A 16,673-nucleotide genomic window follows, 5' to 3' on the forward strand; every position below is an offset into this window, starting at 1 on the left:
AAAATACTACTACTACCACTACTACTACTACTACTACTACTACTACTACTACTACTACTAATTAATAATAATAATAATAATAATAAAATAATAATAATAATAATAATAATAATAATAATAATAATAATAATAATAATAATAATAATAATAATAATAATAATAATAATAATGACAACATAAATGTTATAAAAGTGTCAGCGGAACAGGCGCGCGCTCTCCGCGTTGGCTATTGCCTGCTGGTTCGTCACTTCCGGCCGGGGCGGGGTTAGCGCAGGGATGAATGTTTAATTTCAAAGATGGCGGCGGAGGGAGGAGGGAAGGAGATGAACGAGATCAAAACTCAGTTCACCACTCGGGAAGGCGTCTACAAACTCCTCACGCACTCCGAATACAGCCGTCCCAACCGCGTGCCTTTCAACTCGCAGGGATCCAACCCGGTCAAGGTCTCCTTCGTCAACGTCAACGACCAGTCCGGGAACGGCGACCGGATCTGCTTCAATGTGGGCCGAGAGCTCTACTTCTACATCTACAAAGGCGTCCGGAAGGTAACCGCTCCTGCTGCCGCGGCCCCGGAGCCGAGGGGGGGGCAGATCCAGCGTGTCGTGTGCGAATGGCGGCTGGCGGTAGAATTGACACCGCTTTGACAGCTGCATGACCATGAAATCAGCTGATGGCTAGTTAGCATTAGCCCCTTGCTTGCTTACTAAGAGAGTGAGCTAACTAAGCTAACGGAGGGTCCTCAAACGCCTCACCGAGTGCCCGGGGAAGGCACCGCCGCTCTGCGTTAGGTCGGGAGTGTTTGCTGAAGAGTTTTGACACACTTTGGGCAAGAAACGAGGATTGAAGTGGCGAGATCATGCGCTGTCACTTAAACTATCCTGGCTGCGGGCAGTAGTGGGCAGTAGTGGGCAGTGACAGCCCTGTTAAGCACCTGTGGAAGAGAGGGTCAGCAATGCAAGATGTTGTGGCTGCACGAAGTGGCAGTTGTGTTTTGTGTTGGGATCTGAGATCTCAGAGAGCTCCTCAGAGGGCTCCTCAGAGGGCTCCTCAGAGGGCTCCTCAGAGGGCTCCTCAGAGGGCTCCTCAGAGGGCTCCTCAGAGGGCTCCTCAGAGGGCTCCTCAGAAGCTTTGACAAATGACCTAGCAACTGTTGGTGTTTACGTTTGGTCAGAGTTGATGGAAGCAGTGTCCAGTTTTTGGTGTCATGTTTGGAGCATAAGGCCCTCAGTAAGGGGCCGTCAGTAAGGGGCCGTCAGTAAGGGGCCCTCAGTAAGGGGCCCTCAGTAAGGGGCCCTCAGTAAGGGGCCCTCAGTCTGCACACTCTGTTGTGTTGTTCCCATTTCAAACAGCTGAGCTAACTTTAGCCTCATTCACATAATGCCTTAATATCCAGTGAATCACCAGGTGAAGATCTCCGGTGCCCTGAGCTCTGACCTCGTTCACACTTGTGTCCAGAACAAATGAATATGGAACTTAACAGCACAGTGTAACCATGGAAACCAAGCTCTTAAGGAAAGAAACGAGCAGTGGTCCTGGCATAGGTGTTAGGTCCAGTTCTGGGTTCATTCCCACGCGCTCCTGCTTTGGTCAGATGCAGGTACATTCCCAGGTCAGGCTGCATGTGGGAATGGGGCTTTGGACCAAAGGGGTCAGAGGGCCGGTCAGAGGGCCGGTCAGATCAGAGGGCCGGTCAGAGGGCCGGAGGGGTCAGAGGGTCGGAGGGGTCAGAGGGCCGGAGGGGTCAGAGGACCGGAGGGGTCAGAGGACCGGAGGGGTCAGCTGTCTACTATGGGCTATAGTATGTGTAACATCATGGCACATGTGAGAATGGGTCACACTTCAGGTCCCAGGTTTGACCTGCAGGAGTTTGGATGTGACGGTGTGCAGTGTGCTGTCTGGACAATGATTAACTCTGGACAGTTGTAATGGTCATCTGCTGGTCAGTCCTGGCACAAGAGCAGATTCAGTTTCAGGAAATGGAATGCACGTTTTCACTCATGTCACTTCTCCCTGACTTCTGGAGGTAGATACTTGTGCGTGTGTTGTAGTCACACATGTGTAGAACTTAAAGGAGCGACTACAGCGCCCTCTGGTGAGAAGGTGATCGGCTGCAGACTTCATCTCTGTAGGACCTGTATGTCTGCAGGGCTCTGGCACTCCCCTCAGGCGGGAGGCCACTCCCCTCAGGCGGGAGGCCACTCCCCTCAAGACCAGAACCTCTCTCCACAAGAACAGTTTCTTTCCCTCTGCTGTTGGACTCATGAACACTTCTTAAACACTGTCACTTTAACCATCATTAATCACTGTTCACATCTGTACATTTGTGTACATAGTAAGCCCATTTTTATTTTTATCCTATAGAGCTCATTCACCGACGTCACAAAACCACGTGATCGCATACGTTGCCGCCCCCTTGTCATACGTTGTCATACGTTGCCGCCCCCTTGTCATACGTTGCCGCCCTCTTGTCATACGTTGCCGCCCTCTTGGCCGTCACTTGTTGCGTTCCTTTGCACTGATAGAGCGTGGAAAGTGATCTCAAACGTACATTATGGAGCCCCCAGTGCTTTCAGAGTCCACAAACTCGTTGGATGAGCTACACAGAGGTCCATATTTAGAAAAGCTGCAATCAATCAACTCCGATCCATGTTTTATGCCTAAATCACCGACTCTTCCAGATATCTCCAAGCCCACTGGTCACATGGTTCACAAGTCCACATTTTGAACTAAGGCTCTACGCCTGAAGAAAACTGATTCTCCGGAGCTCCAGCGCAGACAGCGGTGCGTGAGGCTGCATGCCCGGGGTTCAGTCACCTCCACGGGGCTGAACAGCTGTAAGGTCCCTGCGCTCCGAGACGCTCCGTTCGCGTGCGAGTGAGTGACAACTGATAAAACGTCAGATCAACAAAGTGTCTACTAAACTGATGTTAATTCTACAGCGTGCGCAGAACAGATAGATAGATAGATAGATAGATAGGGGAATGTCCATCGCGCTCTTGTTTCCGGGTTTCTCGGTATCGGATAGAACTTCCTTTTGGGCCTCTTTGAACCGTGTTTCATCGTAAATCGAAGCAGACAGACTGCGGTATAGAATGGGCTTGTATAGGGGGAGACGCACTGAGACACGCACCAAAAGGGCTGGAGGAGCGTGGGGGGAGCGTGGGGGGCGGTCGTGTGGCGTATAGCAGATTTAAATTGTTTCTTTCTTCTTTTTTTTATCATTGTTCATTGTTTTATGTTGAATCACCAAATCAAGTTCTTATGTTTGAATTCTCTTCATTGACAATGGAAATAAACCTTTTCTGATTCTGTAATGTTGTGTTTTCAGGCTGCAGACTTGAGTAAGCCCATAGACAAGCGCATCTACAAAGGAACGCAGCCCACGTGTCACGACTTCAACCACCTGACGGCCACTGCTGAGAGCGTGTCTCTGCTCGTGGGCTTCTCTGCTGGACAGGTCCAGCTCATTGACCCCATCAAGAAGGAAACCAGCAAACTCTTCAATGAAGAGGTACTCCCTCTCCCATAGCAGAAGAGCCGCTGTGTGATCCATGTTCTGACTCTGTGTGTTCTCCCTGCAGAGGCTAATAGACAAGTCCAGGGTGACATGTGTGAAGTGGGTGCCCGGCTCCGAGAGCCTGTTCCTGGTGTCCCACTCCAGTGGAAACATGTACCTGTACAACGTGGAGCACACGTGTGGCACCACGGCCCCTCACTACCAGCTCCTCAAACAGGGGGACAACTACTCTGTGCACACGTGTAAGAGCAAATCCACTCGCAACCCCCTCCTCAAGTGGACTGTGGGGGACGGGGCCCTCAATGAGTTTGCCTTCTCTCCGGATGGAAAGTTCCTGGCCTGTGTGAGCCAGGACGGCTTCCTCCGGGTCTTCAACTTTGACGCTGTGGAGCTGCACGGAACCATGAAGAGCTACTTCGGGGGCCTGCTGTGCGTGTGCTGGAGCCCTGATGGGAAGTACATCGTGGCGGGCGGAGAGGATGACCTGGTGACTGTGTGGTCATTCATGGACTGCAGGGTGATCGCTCGGGGACATGGACACAAGTCCTGGGTGAGTGTGGTGGCCTTCGACCACTACACCACCAGTGTGGAGGAGAGCGAGCCGATGGAGTTCAGCGGCAGCGACGAAGACTTCCAGGATCAGATGATTCACTTGGGGCGGGATCGGGCGAACAGCACGCAGTCGCGCCTGTCCAAACGCAACTCCACGGACAGCCGGCCCGTTAGCGTCACCTACCGCTTCGGCTCAGTGGGACAGGACACTCAGCTGTGCCTCTGGGACCTGACCGAGGACATCCTTTTTCCCCACCTGCCCCTCTCACGGACACGGACCCACACTAATGTGATGAATGCCAGCAGTCCTGCAGGGGGCGCTCCTGTCATCACCACCACCAATGGAAACAACAGCGGCGCTAACACGCCCGCGCTCAACTCTGTGTCCAGCTCACTCCCGCGCTCCAACAGTCTGCCGCACTCCGCCGCTAACACCGCCACAGCTAACAGCACCAACAAGCCCGGCACGGGCGGGGGCGGGGGCACGGGCGGCATCATGGACACTGCCATTGCCACTGGGGTCAGTAAGTTTGCTACGCTGTCTCTGCACGACCGCAAGGAACGCCACGACAAGGACCACAAACGCAACCACAGCATGGGCCACATCAGCAGCAAGAGCAGCGACAAGCTCAACCTGCTGACCAAGAGCAAAACGGACCCGGCCAAGACGCTGGGCACGCTGCTGTGCCCGCGCATGGAGGACGTGCCGCTGCTGGAGCCCCTCATCTGTAAAAAGATAGCACACGAGAGACTGACCGTACTCATATTTCTAGAGGACTGTTTAGTGACTGCATGTCAGGAGGGATTTATTTGCACATGGGCCAGGCCGGGCAAAGTGGTAAGTTCTTTTTAACACGAGCTGAAGGAGCCAGACACTGTCAGAGCCAGTGTCACAAAAGAGAAGCTAACTTAGCCAAATATCCAGCTACTGGAGTCAGACTGGGCAGGAACACACTTCACCCCGACAGGTCCGGGCCTCTCGAGGGCATTTCACCCCGACAGGTCCGGGCCTCTCGAGGGCATTTACATTCTGTCAATATCCATTAGATTGATTTGCATTTAATTTGAATTCCAAAGCCTCAAGTTTATCCGCTGGCAGCAGTTCCATCAGGTGTGGGGCCTTCTTGGCTCAGGGGCCTTCTTGGCTCAGGGGCCTTCTTGGCTCAGGGGCCTTCTTGGCTCAGGGGCCTTCTTGGCTCAGGGGCCTTCTTGGCTCAGGGGCCTTCTTGGCTCAGGGGCCTTCTGGGCTCAGGGGCCTTCTGGGCTCAGGGGCCTTCTGGGCTCAGGGGCCTTCTTGGCTCAGGGGCCTTCTTGGCTCAGGGGCCTTCTGGGCTCAGGACAGAGGAACTGTCTCAGATCCTCCAGACACTCACACACAGAATGTTTCTGGATTAGTTTAGCAGAATTGAAGTCTTCTCAAATGTAAAAAGGCAGTTTATGAAGTCATTAAACAGTTGAACGACTCGTGTTTAGTTCATAATGTGATTTTGGGTGTTTCCACGGCTCATTGTCAGTGCGTGAGACACTTCTACTTAAAGGTGCACTATGTCACTTTTCTGGAGGAATAATGTTTCACTATGTGTCATTCATACGGTGAGCGCCTGACCACAGATCTGACCTGTAATGTGGCAACACATGCCAGTCTCCATGGAAATAAAGTTAGGTAATCATTTGGATCCTTCCAAGCAAAGCAATGGCGTATCCATGGAAACGAGCAGGTAACTAGACTTGGTGATCCTAATAAAACATGAAGAAAGACTTCATTCATTATGAACAAATAGTTACTAACTCTGACTCTTTAATGATGTAGTTACTAAGCCTAAATTCATTTTGAATTGAGTCTTTGTTCATGATTTATTAAGGATATTTAAGTTATTATAAAGTGGTGCCAAAATACATCTTCTGTTGGCTCAAGTTTCAAATCAAAAATACAACAAAACAAAGTCTAAAACTGATCAACATCTCGGCTAATTAAAAGTTATCTAATCTTAATATTTGAACTGGTGTTTGTAATGAAATAATGGAAGTGTTTTCCTCTTGCTGCTGTCGGCTGTTAGCTTCACGCGTGCCTTGTCGTTAGCATTAGCTTTGCTCCTCAGTCAGTGCCTCTTTGTACCTTTAATCTCCTCCACGTTGTACCTTTAATCTCCTCCACGTTGTACCTTTAATCTCCACGTTGTACCTTTAATCTCCTCCACGTTGTACCTTTAATCTCCTCCACGTTGTACCTTTAATGTCCTCCACGTTGTACCTTTTAATCTCCTCCACGTTGTACCTTTTAATCTCCTCCACGTTGTACCTTTTAATCTCCTCCACGTTGTACCTTTAATCTCCTCCACGGTGTACCTTTAATGTCCTCCACGTTGTACCTTTAATGTCCTCCACGTTGTACCTTTAATCTCCTCCACGTTGTACCTTTAATGTCCTCCACGGTGTACCTTTAATCTCCTCCACTTGCACAAGCAGAATGAACTTCTTTTCAGACCATTATATGTGAAGTTAAAATTGACCTCAAGAGTTTGCCAAGAGATGCTTCAGACGCAATAGTTTTATATTGCTATTTTGAGCTAATGGTTAGCAGCGGCAGCTAGCATATGCAGTGAAATGGTGAATATCTCTGTTAAAAGGTGTAAAGTGGCTTTGTGTTTGATTTGTTCTTTTTTTTTTTGTCCTAATCTGGAAATGTAAAGAAAACACTTGGAGGTGAAACCAAAGGTACGAAAGGGGCACTCACTGCTCCAAACCACTGGCAGGCTAACGGGCTAACAGGCTAATGGGCTAACTCTTCTAATACTTATTTGTTGCTTGACTTTTTTCTTTATTTTTTCTTAACACGTTGGTTTCTGTTGCTCCTGTGTGTGATTCTTTTTCCCAAAGCCAATCTCCTTTGTTTTTTCCTTTTTGTTCCAGGGTTTATTGTCGTCCCAAACCCAGGCCAGCTCTCCCAGTGGAACAGTAGTATAGCCACAACCAATAATTGTGCTGCTAACGACAAAGCCTGCGACCCCTGATGCTGCTCGCTCGCCACCGTCGGCAGTGCAAGTCTTTCTGTTCTCCTCCTTTTCCTCCTCTTCCTCCTTTTTGCTTTAGTTTTGTCCTCACCTTTGTTTCTCACGCGCTCCGACCTCGAGGAAGCAACACGACTGTGGCAGGTCGTCCTCTGGAGTTTTAACACTTTTTACAATTTTAACACTTTAAGACCTACTCGACTGTTTATGGAAGCGTGGCTTATCAGACGCAAACTGTGACTTGTTAAGATTATTATAAAGAGTCGATGATTCTAGAAATGATTGATGTGTCGTCGTCGCGGGAACCACATGGCAAAATCTGAAATTGTTTTTTTTTGGCTCTTGTAATTTCTTCTACAAGTCGCATTTCAGAGATTATGCAGATGACATCACAACGTTCAGAAGTTTGAGTGAGTGGCAGAAATGTATGAGCTCAAGCACATGTGCGTCGCTCTGTGCCACATTCATCACTGATAAAGGACTCAAGTCTGTATCTCCACCTGGCGTTAGCAAACAAGCTAGCTAACGTCTGCACAGTCAAAGTAACAGAGAAACCACTAGCGCCACAGGCGGTGAGAGCAAACCATGATGATGGTGCCGCTCTGTGCCGCTCGGTGCCACTCTGTGCCACTCGTAATGTTGAGAATCCATTTTTGAATGAAAGAAAGTCATTGCATAAGCTCTGTTCTGTGGCGGCCCCCAGCGGCGGCCCCCAGCGGCGGTCCGCACTGTCCCTCTCCTTTGCACTGACTTGACTCTGAGCGGGACGGAGGGCGAGCACGTTCTTCACGTGTGACTCTCGGAGCTGATGCTGCGACGCTCGTCTTTATAAAAGATGTTTGCACTTAAAGAGTTTATTAGAGAGAAGGCGTGGCATATGTGGGCGTGTCAGAACTCTAATAACAGTAGGCAAAGATGATAAACCTTTATCTATTGAGCATTTATTTTAATATGATTTCAGATTCAAATCTGCTCTGTATCATACTGTGTATAATGTAATTAATGATCTGATGGGGCCTACGCAAACGACCATTACTCCAGTGGAAGTTTTGTCATTGATAGTTATATTTCTAAAGCCTAAAGTATACATATTAATAATATTAAAATATTGAATATACTGCTTGTCTCTTGTTTCTGTTACAAATACATGTTGAATTGTGTGAGTCACAGGTCGAACGTGTAACTGTCAGTGCTTTATGCTTTATATCTCATTATGGGATCTTATGATTGGTGGATCGATACCAACAATATCAATATTGATACACATGCAAAAACATGCTTGGGTGTGCTTTTTATAATATAAGGTAGAATTCTTTAGTTTTAGATGTATTTGATTTTACTTTTAAAAAATATATATACTAAACAAAAACAAAACAGCCCCTTAAAGTCTCTGACACTAATATAGTGAACACAATTATATTTCAAATTTGATTAAACATTGTCCCCAGTTTTATCATTCTTGTGTATAAGTTTATAATTGTACTTCCTGGTTGTACATGAGGTCATTCCACAACTGTTACCATAGCAACCAGACTGAAAACAAGAGCCAAACATAAATAACAGTCCTGATCTGACACACAATAATACCATAAAACACCTTTATTTAGTCCAATGGTGTAAACTGTGTCGCACACTGATGACATCACAGTGGTGTGTACTCCAGGCCCGTTCTATCAGAAGAAGGTGAGATAACTACAACAGGTGGCCCTTATAAGATAAGATATTCCTTTATTGTCCCACATGGGGAAATTTCATTGGTGCAACGCAGGTAGATACAGAGATAGATACAGAAGAACAGATCACTTATAGGAAGTCTGAAAAACACTTTCAGTAGAAGATCTCCTATAAATAAATAAAAACTCCCATAGACAAATAAATACATAAATACCATTGCATGTGATCACGACAGTAATTGCACATGAATATGTGTCACGACAGCACATAGATTGCACATGAATTTCACATGAATTGCACATGAATTCCAACAGCAATTGCACATATGACAGAATTGCACATCAGTATTAGGTTAGGTCAGTATTGCGAGTGTTCAGTACTAACAGTTTTTGTTATAAAGTCTGACAGCAGCAGGAAGGAAAGACCTACGGAACCTTTCCTTCGCACATCGAGGGTGGATCAGTCTCTCACTGAAGCTGCTCTCCAGAGCAGAGAGAGTGTCCTGCAGGGGGTGACACTCATGGTCCAGCATAGATGTGAATCTAGCCAGGACCCTCCTGTCCCCCACCTCCTGCACCGAGTCCAGAGCACAGCCCAGGACGGAGCTGGACTTCTTGATGACTGTCCAGCCTCTTCCTCTACCTCTCTGTGATGCTGCTGCTCCAGCAGGCCACACCGTACAGGAGGGCTGATGCCACCACAGAGTCGTAGAAGGTCTTCAGGAGTGGCCCTGTCACTCCAAAAGACCTGAGTCTCCTCAGGAGGTAGAGCCGACTCTGGCTCTTCCTGTACAGTGCGTCTGTGTTATGAGTCCAGTCCAGTTTGTGGTTCAGATGAACACCCAGGTACTTGTATGAGTCCACTCTCTCAATGTCCCGACCCTGGATGTTCACTGGTGAGGGGGCAGTGGGGTGGCGTCTGCGGAAATCCACCACCATCTCCTTGGTCTTCCCCGCGTTGATGAGGAGGTGGTTCCGCTGACACCAGTCCACAAAGTCCTGCGCCAGTCCTCTGTATTCCGCGTCATCGTCATCCGTGATGAGTCCGATGATGGCAGAGTCGTCAGAGAACTTCTGCAGGACACAGCTGTCCGTGTCATGTCTGAAGTCTGCAGTGTAAAGGGTGAAGAGAAAGGCCGCGAGGACAGTGCCCTGGGGCGCCCCCACACTGCAAGTCCGAGTGTCAGACACAGTTCCGGGCTCTCACAAACTGGGGTCGGTCTGTGAGGTAGTCCAGGATCCACTCTGCCAGGTCATACTCCACACCAGCCGTCTCCAGCTTGTCCCTCAGGAGCAGCGGCTGGATGGTGTTGAAGGCACTGGAGAGATCGAAGAACAGGATCCTCACAGAGCTGCCAGGCTTTTCCAGGTGAGAGAGAGAGCGGTGCAGCAGGGAGATGACGGCGTCCTCCACTCCGATGCCAGACCGATATGCAAACTGCAGCGGGTCCATGGCTGAGCTCACGGTGGAGCGGAGGTGGTCCAGGACCAGCTCCAGTGTCTTCATCAGGTGGGACGTGAGAGCCACTGGCCTGAAGCTGTTGAGGTCTTTGGGGCGCGGTGTCTTAGGCACAGGTACCAGACAGGAGGTCTTCCAGACCTGTGGTACCACCCTCAGCTTCAGGCTCATGTTGAAGACATGCTCCATAACTCCACACAGTTCATCTGCGCAGGACTTAAGGAGCCTGGGGCTGATGCCATCAGGTCCTGCTGCCTTCCTCACTTTAATCCTCTTCAGCTCACTCCTCACCTGTGCTGCTGTGACAGTCAGTGGTTGGCAGGGGGACCGTGTGCTGGGGGGATGGGTGAGTCCAGGCGAAGTGGGGAGCTGATGGTCCGGGGCAGATAAGCGAAGAGGAACAGATGCAGGGCATTGTCCAGCTGTGGAAGAGGGAGCATGCAGCTGTGCAGGGGGAGGGGCGGGTGACCGATCAAACCTCAAGAAGTGAGCATTTAAATCATTCACCCACTGTAGAGCCCCCTCTGTCTGGGCAGGGGGGATTTTGAAGCCCGAGATGGTTTTCAGGCTCCTCCACACTCCCTGAATGTTCTTTTGCTGCAGCTGCTCCTCCATCCTCCTCTTGTAGCCGGCCTCAGCCTGCCTGATCTTCCTCCTCAGCTCCTTCTGCACAGTCCTCAGCTCCTCCTTGTTCCCTGACCTGAAGGCTCTCTTCTTCTCCTTCAGCAGAGCCTTCAGTTCACGGTTAATCCATGGCTTGTTGTTTGGAAAACACCGCACCGTCCGGGAGGGAACAATGTTCTCAAAACAGAAGTTGATGTAGTCCGTGATGCACTCTGTGATGGTGTTGATGTCCTCCCCATGTGGGTCATAAAGCTCAGTCCAGACAGTGGTGCTGAAGCAGTCCCTCAGAGCCTCCTCGCTCTCAGCAGACCACATCCTCACCTCACGGGACACCACAGGCTGCCTGCGCACGATGGGTTCATACACAGGCCTCAGATGTACAAGGTTGTGGTCTGAGCTGCCCAGGGGAGGGAGGGGGGAAGAGGAATAAGCCTCCTTGGTGTTGGCAAAAAACAAGTCCAATGTTCTATTCTCTCTGGTGGGGCAGGTAACATACTGGGTGTATGTTGGTAGGACAGAAGAGGGAGAAGCGTGGTTAAAGTCACCAGAGACGAGGAAGAGAGCCTGTGGATGCTGTGTTTGCAGCCTACAAGTGCAGGAGAGCAGTGCTTCACAAGCATTTTCAGCATTGGCAGACGGGGTCACATAGACTGCGATTAAAATCACATGTGAGAACTCCCGGGGCAGATAGTATGGCCTCATGCCAATAGCCAATAGTTCAATATCCTTGTTACATAGCTGCTCCTTCACTGTGCAGTGTTCGGGTTTGGACCAGCTCGTGTTCACATACACCGCCAGACCTCCACCTCTTTTCTTCCCGGATTCTCTAGTTCTGTCCGCCCGCAGCAGATGAAAATTGTCCAAACCTACAATAGAGTCTGGCATTTCTGCTGTTAACCAGGTCTCTGTGAAAATCAAGACACTGCTGTCCCTATAAATCCTCTGGGACCGCATGAGGCTCGCTATTTCCGTCATTTTATTTTGAAGGGACCTCACGTTACCCATGACTACGGCGGGAACCGACTTCCTGTTTTCTCCTCTCTTCTCTCGGAGTTTACGTCCAGCCCGTCTGCTTCGTTGCGTTTTCCTTAGGATATCCGCCGGGATAACGTGACGATCTCCGGGTAAGACGACAGTTCTCCGCAGTTTCATGAGTTCCTCCTTTGTGTAAACGCGGTACGGCGCCGGGCGGGGGGCGGGGCCGGAGCCGGAGCCGGGGGGCGGGGCCGGAGCCGGGGGACTCAGAGCCAAGACACATCGCAACGACACGACGAAAACACTCAATCCAGCCGAATAAAGTCAAAACAAGTTCATTTAAAGCGATTCCAGTGCGTGTCCCGATCGTTCGTGAAGTTCCTCTTTCATATAAACGTGTATATAAACGTGTACCGACGACACGCCGTACTTTAGCGCGGCCGGAGGGCGCGGGGGGGCTGGTGGGCTCGCTCGGAGCTAGCTCACATCACAACGAAAGCAACGAAAAACGCTCCAATCCAGCCGAAAAAAGTCAAAAACAGTTGAATTAAAAAACTATTCCAGCGCGTGTCCCTATCGTACAGTAAAATAGAAAAAATATACTAATTATATTTACAAAATATAGGAGATAAAGCACAATAAGTGTGAGAAAGAAGAGAGCGTTCACACCGGGCTGCCAGCTGTACCAGCGCCTTATGACGCCTTATGCAGCGTGCCATGGCTCCACAGACTCCACACAGACTCCACACACACTCCACACACACTCCACACAGACTCCACAGACTCCACACACACTCCACACACACTCCACACACACACTCCACACAGGCTCCACACACACTCCACACACACTCCACACACACTCCACACAGACTCCACACACACTCCACACACACTCCACACACACTCCACACACACTCCACACACACTCCACACACACTCCACAGACTCCACACACACTCCATACACACTCCATACACACTCCACAGACTCCACACACACTCCACACACACTCCACAGACTCCACACACACTCCACACAGACTCCACAGACTCCACACAGGCTCCACACAGACTCCACACACACTCCACACACACTCCACACACACTCCACACACACTCCACAGACTCCACACACACTCCACAGACTCCACACACACTCCACACACACTCCACACAGACTCCACACACACTCCACACAGACTCCACACACACTCCACAGACTCCACACACACTCCATACACACTCCATACACACTCCACAGACTCCACACACACTCCATACACACTCCACAGACTCCACACACACTCCACACAGGCTCCACACAGACTCCACACACACTCCACACACACTCCACACACACTCCACACACACTCCACAGACTCCACACACACTCCACACACACTCCACAGACTCCACACACACTCCACACACACTCCACAGACTCCACACACACTCCACACACACTCCACAGACTCCACACACACTCCACACACACTCCACAGACTCCACACACACTCCACACACACTCCACAGACTCCACACACACTCCACACAGACTCCACAGACTCCACACACACTCCACAGACTCCACACACACTCCATACACACTCCATACACACTCCACAGACTCCACACACACTCCACACACACTCCACAGACTCCACACACACTCCACACACACTCCACAGACTCCACACACACTCCACAGACTCCACACACACTCCACACACACTCCACACAGACTCCACACAGACTCCACACACACTCCACACACACTCCACACACACTCCACACACACTCCACACACACTCCACACACACTCCACAGACTCCACACACACTCCATACACACTCCATACACACTCCACAGACTCCACACACACTCCACACACACTCCACAGACTCCACACACACTCCACACAGGCTCCACACAGACTCCACACACACTCCACACACACTCCACACACACTCCACAGACTCCACACACACTCCACACACACTCCACAGACTCCACACACACTCCACACACACTCCACAGACTCCACACACACTCCACACACACTCCACAGACTCCACACACACTCCACACACACTCCACAGACTCCACACACACTCCACACAGACTCCACAGACTCCACACACACTCCACACAGACTCCACAGACTTCACAGAGCGGAGCTCAAGGCTGAGGGAAAGCAGCTTTGTTTTAAGGTAGTGACTCTGGTGTAGAACAAGAATATGAAAAGCAAGATCCTGGATTTGGAATCCATGTCCCACAGGAACAAATCTCAGACTCGTGGGAGTCCTGCACCTTTAGTGAGGGACTCAGAGGAGACATCTCTGGCACGGCTTCTCTTCTGGGACATTTGAAGATTAAAAAAACATGTCTGTTGAAGAGACTGATGATTGTTGCATGATGTGTTTTTGGCATCAGACTTGACTTGACTTTAAAGTGTGGCAGGAGGAGGATCTCGTATTGTTCTGATGAAGTAAGAAACAATCAAATTCAATTAAGACCAGCAACGCCACTGGAGATTAATCCAGAAAAATAATAAAAATAAAGGACGGAATGGGCGGTTCGTTCATTGACAGAAGCAGTATTGAATGTATAAGTTACAGAAATCATTTTAGGTTCACAGAAGTTGAACCGGTTAAATGGTTAGTTCACAGTCTTTAGTCATCTCCATTCTCATCACATTAAATCCATAGGTTCTTTTTCTAACGTCGTTCGGTGTTTCACGCCTTGGGCATGACCAACCACGGAAGCTCCAATGGCACCACGTCTGTTCCCAGGGCCGGCCCCAGCACATTTGGTGCCCTAGGCGAGCTACCCCCCTGGTTCAGACCCGTGAACCTTTGGACTAGTGAACCTTAAAATTTCTGAATTTTCGGACTAGTGAACCTTCAGACTCGTGGGCAGCCACCGCGTCAAGGCGAGTTGTTCTTTTTGCAGTAGTCTTTACTTTTCGCGGGGTTTGTCGACTTTAGTGCCGATCTTCCCTGCGAGTAGCATAAGTTACTCAAACTAGCGTTTGTGTTTTAGCATTAATTCGCTAATCAGTGTTATGTCCGGGTTATCGCGTCAAGGCGGCCCTTTTTCTGACCGGTTAACATTAATTTGTTGACGGGTCAGACGCAGTGTGTGGTTCTGCTAACGTGTAACGACGAGCAGCCCCCACCAGAACCAACTAGTTCGGCTTAAGCTCCGAACGTTGGTTCATACGGTCTAACGACTTATACTGCATTTACACTGATTCTCCTCTTCTCTCAGGCATAATGTCAGCTCCCTCTCCAACCAAAGGGCTGGACCTGAAGTCCAAAGAGAGTTCTTCCCTGGCTTGTCCCGCGTTTGTCCCGCGTTGTGCGGTGCCGCCATGTTGGGCAGAGACCCTCATCCGATGTGCATTTCATGTATGGGCACTAAACACGCTCAATCGGGGCTGACTGACCGTCAGTTATGTACCCACTGTGCATCAATGCCCGAGAAAATTTTGGAGAGGAAACTCAGAGTCGCGGTGGCAAGTCTTATGGAGGCCACGATAAACCCACAACCAGCGCACATCAGGCGCATGAAAGAGCTGGGACTGGCTGAACCCCCAGCGGTGGAGCCCTCTGTGGCATATCACGTCCATTCCAACCGCCGTGTCGTCTCTGCCTCAAGTAATGTTCCCCTTCCTAGTAAAATGGAGAGGGTCACATCCTCCATTTTCCAACGCACTTACAACTATGCAGCACAGTCTGCATGTGTGCTGAACACTGTGACTTTGCTGTCCGCTTACCAGGGGGAAATACTTGAGGAGATGGGTCAACAGCTGGACACGGGCACACCCAACCCGGTCCTCTGGGATGAAATCTGTGTGGCGAATGACCTCCTCCAAGCTTCACGCGTGGAGCTGTCCAGGGCTGCGGCCGAGTGATGGGACTCGCAGTTGCAGGTGAGAGGGGTCTGTGGCTTAACCACTCAGGTCTGACCGACACACAGAAGGCAGAGGTCATGGATGCTGCTTTTGACCCCACCAAAGGTCTGTTTAGGCCAGCACTGGAGAAAATGAAGGAGACCAGCACCCTCAGAAAACAGGAGGGTGAAGCCTTCAATTCATGCCTACCTCGGAAACAGCCTCCTCGTCCAGTTCAAGCCCATAGAGGAGCTCCCACTGAACCTACTGGGGCCAGGGTGTTCAGAGCGGGCACTGGGCCACAGAAGGCTGCTGGTCAGCAGGATGGCCAGCAGCAACAACGGTCAGGTAATCCTAAACCATGGGGCAAGCACTCCTGTGCTGCAGCAGCGGCAAAAATTCGCTCCTCACACCCCGGGGATGGGAAGAAGAAGCGCAAAACCTAACAGTCCTGGCTTTTTACTCTCCTCCGTTAAAAAAGAGGAAAGTGGAGTTAAGCCCCGGACCCAGTTCAGTTTGACAGGCGTTCTCTCTCGTTCTCTCTCCCATCGCATGGTGCAGGGGATGAGTCATGGGTCACAGAGTCACAAAGCACTTTGTTCGGTTTACACAGTCGCATCCAGGCCACGGGCTAAGGGCGAGTTTTCACAAAAAAGAAAAAATTCAATTAAATTTGAGTCCTCCCCGGCTCTTGCCACAAGAGGGAGCTCACGCTCCATCTTTGGCAAAGGCATCGACTCCTCTCAGGGCAGTGACGTCACCGGGGTTCCCTGAGGGCCCATGGGGCCCACTCGCTGTCCGGGCAGAGCAGTGGCGCGCATGCGCAGTGGACCCGTGGATTCTCTCTGTCGTTCAACGCGGATACAGGCTGCAGTTTGCAATAAAACCACCTACTTTCAACGAGGTGTTTATCTCTGTGGCCAAAAGAGATACAGCTTACGTGATTGGCTGATGGACCTTACGTGCAT

The 16,673-nt window shown here is 50.2% G+C and overlaps 1 protein-coding gene across 1 annotated transcript; it reads left to right on the forward strand.

Annotated features, from left to right (window-relative positions):
* Positions 1-258: 258 nt before the first annotated feature.
* Positions 259-8,195, forward strand: wdr20a (WD repeat domain 20a). The gene is made up of 4 exons (XM_072457292.1): positions 259-545; positions 3,329-3,511; positions 3,582-4,907; positions 6,980-8,195. Exons 1-4 carry the CDS (start codon positions 297-299, stop codon positions 7,031-7,033), a joined length of 1,812 nt encoding a protein of 603 aa, XP_072313393.1. The 5' UTR covers positions 259-296; the 3' UTR covers positions 7,034-8,195.
* Positions 8,196-16,673: the final 8,478 nt, after the last annotated feature.

This window comes from Eucyclogobius newberryi, unplaced genomic scaffold, assembly GCF_026437365.1.
Source record: "Eucyclogobius newberryi isolate DKJ021-1_F unplaced genomic scaffold, fEucNew1.0.hap1 SCAF_21, whole genome shotgun sequence".
Lineage (NCBI taxonomy): Eukaryota > Metazoa > Chordata > Actinopteri > Gobiiformes > Gobiidae > Eucyclogobius > Eucyclogobius newberryi.